At 50.3% G+C, this 8,082-nt stretch overlaps 1 protein-coding gene across 2 annotated transcripts; it reads right to left on the minus strand.

Moving 5' to 3' along the window:
* Positions 1–782: 782 nt before the first annotated feature.
* Positions 783–5,499, minus strand: DCTN3 (dynactin subunit 3). Of its 2 annotated transcripts, XM_027801962.2 has the most exons (7): positions 5,375–5,499; positions 5,151–5,235; positions 4,099–4,185; positions 3,407–3,490; positions 2,686–2,744; positions 1,891–1,950; positions 783–1,195 (listed from the first exon to the last, which is right to left on the minus strand). In XM_027801962.2, exons 1-7 carry the CDS (start codon positions 5,465–5,467, stop codon positions 1,106–1,108), a joined length of 558 nt encoding a protein of 185 aa, XP_027657763.2. In that variant the 5' UTR covers positions 5,468–5,499; the 3' UTR covers positions 783–1,105. The 2 variants fall into 2 exon arrangements, with proteins under 2 accessions (XP_027657763.2, XP_055555541.1); XM_055699566.1 differs by lacking the exon at positions 4,099–4,185 and having other exon boundaries at positions 5,375–5,492.
* Positions 5,500–8,082: the final 2,583 nt, after the last annotated feature.

Below are 8,082 nucleotides of genomic sequence, written 5' to 3' on the forward strand. Positions count from 1 at the left end.
CGGCGGCTGCCCGCTTTGCGCACCCGCGGCGGGGGCGCCTGCGAGCGCGCCTGGCCTGGCTGAAGCAGCCCAAAGCACAGCCCGTTATCCCAGCCGGAGGAAGGTCGGGTCCCAGCGCAGGGCTAGGGGCAGCACCGCTTCACGGGCACCCGGGGGTCCCCGGGGGGGGGGCTTTCGGCAGGCCTGCAGCCCCGCCGCGGTGCGCTCAGGTGTGAGCTCGCTGGCCAGGTGAGGGCGCAGGGACAGCCAAGCTTCTCCCAACATCCCTGCTGGAGCCTGCCCCATTGCTGCCAGCTCCCAGGTCACACACGGCTGGTCCGTGTCTTGCCGAGCAGAAGGGCTTGGGACCCTTCCAAAAGCAAGACCTCGGAACTCTGCAAGACCTTTGTGCCAGGAGAAACTCCAGGCTGTGGCCAGATCAGGCAAGGCACAGTTCCCACCGCTCCCCGGAGGGGAAGCAGCCGGCCAAGGGCTCTCACTTGCAGCAGACACTCGGGTGTGCAGAGGCAGGATAAGGGTGAGAGCCGCTGTCTCCTCTCAGTGCAGAGATGGGGGAACAGCCTGTGGGAAAAGCCCCACCAGGCCACAGTCCTCACCAGAATGGGAAGAACGAGCCAGGAGAGCATGTGCCGCCGCCTGGGGAAGGCGGTGGGACTGAAAGGGGCTTGCGGGCCTTGGCTCACAGGCTGCCAGGAGGCATCTGCACTTCCCCACCTGGGGAAAACCACACGGGAGGGACAGTGCAAGGAGTCCTTGTACCCAAGAACAAAAAGACAACCCAGTTAGCATTTCAGGACTTTACTATGGTCCACAGTAAGAGCAGAAAGGGATTTTTAAGTATGTCACAAACCAAAATGTATTTCAGGGAAGTGCAAGATTTGCAAACAGTAGCATATTAAAAAGGAAGTAGTGTGGCTTCAATATGGGGCCAACACAGCCCAGCAGTGGACGCAGGGTGCCCCCCCAAGAGCCTGTGATATCACTTGCAGCATGCTCGCACCAACTGGGAAGATGCTAAGACAGCAGGGTGCAAGCTGTGCTTCAGCCTCTCCAGAGACCCAAGGCTAGCAGGGTCCCCAGGTTCTCCACACTCCCAGCTCTCCTATCACTCTGCTGCAGGTTTCTCTTCCTTGGCTGTTTCCAGCCGTGTCAATATTTCATTCCACTGGACAAACTGCTTGGAGAGAAGCAGGGTCTGGACATGACTCTTAAGGAAAGAGATGTGGAAACTTCAGGGAAGAAACCAGGGTCAGAGTACCCTGACAGCCCAACAGCACTGTTAAGAATCCAAAATCCTTGGGAGAGGAAAAGGCCTGGGGCATCAGGCTGTAGAAGCCCGCACAGACTCAAACCATCCAGGTGCTGACCCACTGCAGAGCACCAAATACTGTTGGGAGTCCAAAAGGCACTTTCTGAACACTGTACAGCACTGCATTTAAGGGGCTTCCTTGAGCAAAGCTGCTCTACCCACTTGTGGTTTTAGGACATGTCTCAGCACTGGGATCATACACAGCCAGGATGCGCCGCTGTTTGGCTCAGGCAGATTACAGGGACCACCATTCACCTGACAGAGATGCCAGTGTCCAACTGGCCAGTGACAGCTCTGCACCAGCATGCAGGCTACGCTACTTCTTCACACTGAGCCACACTGTGAATAAATCCAGTGCAGGGGCTCTGGCTCACAGGTGGCACCCTACCCTTCCCGTCTCAGGGACGGGCAGTTCTGACCCTTGGCTCTACTAAAAGTATGGCAGGGACACAAGTGTCACGTCAGAAGCAGCACTAGCTGTTAAACCCAGGGCTGGGGATTCAACAGTATGTGATGGGGGAACGCACCCCAGGAGACAGGTGAGCAGTTCAGCTGTGTCAGATCCCAGACTCAAAGGATACCATTTTGTTGTAGTCTTCAAGGAGAATCTTGACATCATCAGTGAGATCATGACACTGTTCCTGTAAAAAGGGGAGCCACAGTGAGTGAGCAAGAAATAAGTTGAAGCACACCTGTCCTCCCAGTCCCTGACAGCATGGGGGGAAGTTCATCCAAGGCCAGTACTGAGATCAGGGCTCAGACCCTGGCCACTCACTGCAGCTGGAAGGGTCTCAACAGTGAAGAGAAAGGTTACAAACACCTATGCTGATGAAGCGCTAAAGTCCCTGGGCTTGCACTACTGCCTGCCTCTCCTCAGCACCCATGCTTTGCTTGCCCCAGAACCGAAACTCAAAGCAAAATGCTGAAAGGGGTCATTAGACACTTCCCAGGCTGCTCGCTGCCTGCTCCAGAAGCACTCAAATGGGGAAAGAAAGGGTGAAGTGACAAGATGACAGCATCAACAGCTTTCCAGAGACTAAGGACACTGGAAGAGTGCAATGCCTGACCTCAGCGCCCCACTAATAGTGGGAACACCAGCTGGTTAAACCCTCCACTGCTTATTAAGTGTCACTCAAACCTCTGTTTTGAGCAGGGTTATGGTAAGCAAAGCTTTTTTTTCAGTCAGACTCAACTATCAGAAATCCTGGCTACTTCCTCTGCCAAGTGCTTAAACTCCTTTAAGATTGCAGTATGAATATCCTGTGATTGAAAGAACGTGCTGTAAATGAGCCTGCAAATACAGTGGTGTCAGTACAGCCACTAACCCATAGTTCCTCCTCCCTGCTAGTCAAGACTGTCAAGAGTATTCACACTACCTGCTGCTGTATGTGGATTTGAGAGAGTCGCTGTAGTTTGGTAGCATGGTCAGGAACCGCTGAAAGCAAAGAAGAGAAATCTATTTCATTTGTGTTACAGCACATGGCATTAGTTCCCAAACTAAAGACCATTCCTTCTGCACAAGCACATCACAGCAGAACTCCACTCACTGAGTGGTAGTGCCATACACACAAACACACCTTCCATACCATAAAAAAACCCTTAGCTACCCTGTACATTAAATACCAAGTTTACTTGCTGACTGCTTCTAGATGGCATGAGTTAGGGGATGCCTGCAGCGAGAGTTAGTCAAGAACTATATCAGAGAAAACCACTTGGATTAATGTTATGATTAGCAATTAAAAAGGCATCTCTACCTACACCAGGAACAAGGGATATTCTGGACGTAAAAGAGCTCAAAGGCAGGAATGGCATGCCAGTCTCCATTGTCTCTGCCAAGCTGCTGTCTGTAACCTAGTTCCTGAAATATTCTATCACCTCCTTGACCTTGCACGGGACATGAGAGCAGCATGAGGGAGGAGCAGACGTACCACTAAGTTTGTACATCCTTTACTCACACCACGTTTTGTGTGCTTAGCTATCCTCTCCTCTAGTCTGAGGCTCAAGAAAAAAAAAAAAAAAAAAAAAAAAAAAAAAGAGCATAGACAACAGCTTGTGGGGTGGCATTTCCACCTCAAACTTGCAGAAGAACATGCGTACCTTGGATGCTGGCACTGTCCAAGATGGGCTGGAGGTTCTTCACCTGCTCCAGAAGAGCTGCTCGGGAATTAATAACCTGCTTGTCTGGTTGGGGAGAGACAAGAAGCAACACTGGTAAATACAAGACTCTGCTTTGGCTTTTCAGCAGTACTGGTGAGGTACCTCTCCGAGCTGATCTAGCTATACAGAAAGGGTTTGTTTATAATCTTGTTTAGCCTTTTGCGTGGCTCATCCCTGGATCTTGTTTCTCACCAGTTTAAGGCAGGAGAATCTCCACCAAGTTTCATTCACAGACTATACCAACAAAAGGCTGAAACAAATTCTTCGGGGCAAAAGAGGACAAGGCTAGAAGGTATTTAAAATACATCCAAAGGTCTTCCATTTCTGTCACAGACCTGACAGTATTCAGAAGCAGGGTGACGAAAACTGTTCTAGCTCCAGTTTTTCTTTTAAACCTTTTATTAATTCAGGGTTAAACTGCTCAATACTAAAAAGATGTGCACGGATGTACACAAGTGAGCACTATGGGTGACAGACATCCTTGCAGAAACCATCTCTCCGATGGCTCTAAAGAGAGTGCCTTGCCAGATCCTTACAAGTGAAGAAAAGAAATCCATTCCAATTCAGCTTAGGTAAAAGACAACTTTTGCAGTGCTAAACAAACTCCTGTCTCCTCTCATTTCATGCCATACCTGCCAAGATGAACTGCAGCTTCATGGCATCTGGAACAGCCATCCTATCAATGTACTGAGGGTCAATATATTTTATTACATCTTCAACTAGAGTGAAAAACAGTAGCAGAGATGTTATTGCATTTACAACTGCAATTTTCCCCCATGCCATACATGAGGTTACTTTGTAAACGCTCCCCACGTAGAGTAATTTTTTTCAGATTCATTAATTACTATAGCAGTTGAAAATATGTGACTTTGGAGCACTGTGACCAAGAACTAACAGTTCAAGCCAAATAACTGCTTTGTTATGGACAACTGCAACACTTGCTTTTTGTTTGGATAATGTTATTAAAAGGTGAGTGAAACCTGCTTCTTCCTGTTCTCAAAAAAAACCAACCAGCCAATAGCCCTCCATCCTGGTTATTAAAATCATCTACAAATACATGGTTTGCATTTTTATACTGACTGGCCACCTCAGCCTTGGACCACAATGCCATTCCTTACACAGCCTGCTCCTTCTGCTATATTAGACAGCAAAACTTGGCCAAGAGACAGCTTTGCAGGACAAAGCACTGCTCCGGTGTCTGCTCCCGATATCCCCCAGTTTGGAGGCAGGTCTCCAGATCCATCCACCAGTGCCTGTCTGTGATTTTTATTGCTCTCACCACACAGACAGGGGAAAGCTGCTCTAGCATGCCCGAGAAGTCCAAGCATGCAAGAAGTCATTTCAGGACCTCATGCTCTAACAACTTTCAAGGGCTACATTTCAGGCAGAGCAAACCACTGCACCAATAAAGGCAGACATCAAGCAAACAACATGTTGCAGCAGCCCGCTTCCCACCCCCAAGAGTTGAGTGGGAGAATCATAAGCAGAAAGACCTCACTCGGTTACTTATTGCTCTGAAAAATATGCAAAACAAGAGTCCAAAATCAAAGGGGGTCACACGGGGACAGGGAGGGGAAGTGGGCGGAAGGCATTTTTGTTTAGAGAAACGAAACGCCACACAGCGGTTTTGAACTCCCTCAGCCCCTCCGATTCCTCCCGGTGCCCCCTCCCCGAGGCCACCCACTTTTCTTAAACAGGATTTTGATCCTCTCCCTCTTGCCGGTGATATTGCTCAGCGCCATCTGCACCTTCCCCACCTCGTCCGCCACCTGCAGAGGCACACAGGAAGAGGACGGGCCTGTCAGCCCCCGCCAGGCCCGGGCCTGGGCCGAGCCCCGAGGGGTGGCCGGGCCGGGCCCAAGGGCGGGTAGAGCCGTCCCCTGGACGCTGCGGGGCCCCCCCCAGCACCTTGCACGGCCCGCAGGCCCCGACGCCGACCCGCTGCTCCAGCTCCTCCAGCCGCCACTGCATCCGCTGCAGCTCCACCGCCCCTGCCGCCATCTTGCCGCCGGCCGGAAAAAGGAGCGCGCACTTCCGCCCCGCCCCTGCCCGTTGCCATGGCGGCGCGTTGCCAGGGGCCGCCGTTGCCGTGGAGACGGGGCTCGCCGGGCCGGGAAGGGGTGATGGAGCCGGGAGGATGGGATGGAGGGGGGCGGCTCCCGGGGGTCGGGGCGGGAGGTGCGAAGCCGCCGTCAGAGGCGAGGAGGGGAGGCTGCAGCCGGTCGATGGTGATTTGCACTGCAGAGGGAGGTGTGCAGGCCTCCTGCCACCCGGGCGGTCGATCGCCGCTTCATTCCGGCATGCTCCTCCAGGAAAGAGGTGCTCGGATATATTAAAAGAAATTGATACAGCGATCTATGGGCCGTGTGGATGCGGGGCCTTTGAAATCCAGGAGGCTGCCGCAGGCTTTCCCCCAGGCCTCAGCCTGCCCGGGTTCACCTTTCTCCTATCGACGGCTGCAGGTGACATTGACTAAAAAGTGAGGCACTAATGGATGCAGCAGCCAGCCCCTACCTCACCACGGCCTGCAGCCGGCACTTGCAATTACAAGGCTCTCTCAAAGGGATGAGATGAATTCATGGTAGCAGCATCCACCACTTTCTGTCACCAACGAGTGGTTTAGGCTAAGTTGCTTAAAGAGTCACCATCAAAGGTACGAGCAAAATAGTTTTAATAGGAATTTGTGGCAGCACAACTTCACAAAGTTTCATGGCAAGGTTCACTTTGTTACTTACTGTACAGATAAATCACACAAAGAATCAGAATTAAACTGGAATGTTTTACACAGAGACTAAAATTGTAAAAGGGTAAGAGAGACCCTCCTGTTGACTCACGAGTTCAGAGTGGACCTCCTTACTTTCTAAACTCTGAATAGAGCTTAGGTGTGGCTAGATCCAGACTTGGTCAATGGTTAATTTCTAAAGGATATAAGGAATATGCACAGTTTAACGCTGATCATAGGATTTTAACAGGTCTTAATGGTTGAGTAATTTATCATTTACAAAGTGAATCAAATAGGATTTATTAAATTATAGAAATGACTTAACTATGGATTCAAAATGGTAGTACTTACACTATACTTATTAGGAAGTACCTGAATCATGTATACAGACACAAACAGATGTACAGAGATGTATGGACAAAGGTACATATCTATTAAAAGTTCCTCTCAGGTTCAGTGAAATACTCAGGCTAAATGCCTTTTCACTAATCAGTGGGTGAAGGGTTGAGGCTTGAGAAGCAGGAAAAACAGCCCAGGTCCTGTTGTCAGTTTTCAGCAATAGTCTGCCTCATATCTCAGACTTGGGAGTCTGTGAACCCTGAAAGGCATCCCACTCAGAGGGAAATAGTGTTTGCAGCCTGCTGTGGCCCAGCAGATCTCAAAGGGCCTCACTTAGGGCCTTGGTTTTTGTGGTTGTTTGTTGGGTTTTTTTTAGATTTGTTTGTGATCGGTAATATTCCATCCGGGCCACAATCTGTGTTGTTTATTAATGGATTTTTTTCTGAACATTCTATTGACAGTGTTATCTTACCACTTGGAGACATAATAAAGTGTTCCTAGACTTGTTAATGATATGGTCCAGATAAGGAATGCTCCAAGGCTAGCAGGTGGTATTGTGCAGATAAGGGATGTTTCTGCGGCAGCCAGTGCCATTTCCCGTCTCAACTGTGCATGAGTTGCTAGTACAGTCAAGTGACACTTCACTGCTTAACTGCACAGAGGTAAGGCCTAATGAGGGTTCCTGAGATCATAAAGCAGCCCAAGGAGGGTGCAAGATACACCACCACAATTTTCATACTACAGAGGGAGACGTTCAGGAGTCTTCAGAGCACCTTGTGATGTTCCTTGCACCCCGTTGTTCAACCTGCCACTGTCGTGTTGTGCCTATGCAACCTCAGCTCTGCCAGAGCTGTCCCAAGCTGGAGGGCAGTCTGTGTTCCCCACAGGCTGTGTGAGCATGGGGCTGGGTGTTGCACTGCCACATCCTAGGCACCAGGGAACACCCAGTCAAGGTCCCAAGACAGGTTCTTAGGTCAAAACCATCTCTTAATAGTGAGTACTTTGTTAATGTGGCTGTCAATGCAGGCTGGATAGCTTTGGGGATCTTCACAGTGCACTTTACTGAGAGCAAAACCCACTATGGCCTGAAAGAGCTTTGTCCTTCCTGATGTGTTCCTATAGGGAGTTGTGTCAGACTGCCAGGTTGTAGGAGAAATCTGAAGTGTGGCTCAGGGCCCCAGCAACTCTTATGGCCCACCAGATCTCCCTAGAGGAGCTGTGCAGAGCAGTCGGGCAGGAGGAGCAGGCTGAGTCTCTGTGTGCTCTGTCTTTTTTCCCAGTGATTGATATCTGGGCTGTGGAAGAGATATCTTCAGAGGGGAAGGACTGAACTTTGTTCTACAAAGGTGACAAATAGGAATATCTTCATTAGCAGAAGTGGCTAGGGACTGCAGAAAGGGCTAGGGACTGTGCACAAAGTGCTGGTCTGTGTTTAGAGGGTACTGGCTCTACCGTGGCCTGTGCCCAGCATGATAGGTGATGCCCATCAATATACAAATGCCTGTGCTAGAGGGTTACAGATCACCTACTTCCCCAAGGTGAGAAATTCAGGCAG

The sequence above is a fragment of the Falco cherrug genome, chromosome Z, assembly GCF_023634085.1.
Source record: "Falco cherrug isolate bFalChe1 chromosome Z, bFalChe1.pri, whole genome shotgun sequence".
Taxonomy (NCBI): domain Eukaryota; kingdom Metazoa; phylum Chordata; class Aves; order Falconiformes; family Falconidae; genus Falco; species Falco cherrug.

What these genes read in the sequence shown, in the direction of transcription:
- DCTN3 (XM_027801962.2), bottom strand. Translation starts at nt 5,467, where the DNA reads ATGGCGGCAGGGGCGGTGGAGCTGCAGCGGATGCAGTGGCGGCTGGAG. An exon ending in CAAAATCCTGTTTAAGAAAA is followed by an intron (nt 4,186 to 5,150) that starts GTGGGTGGCCTC and finishes TTTTCACTCTAG; the next exon opens with TTGAAGATGTAATAAAATAT. An exon ending in GCTGCAGTTCATCTTGGCAG is followed by an intron (nt 3,491 to 4,098) that starts GTATGGCATGAA and finishes CTCCCCAACCAG; the next exon opens with ACAAGCAGGTTATTAATTCC.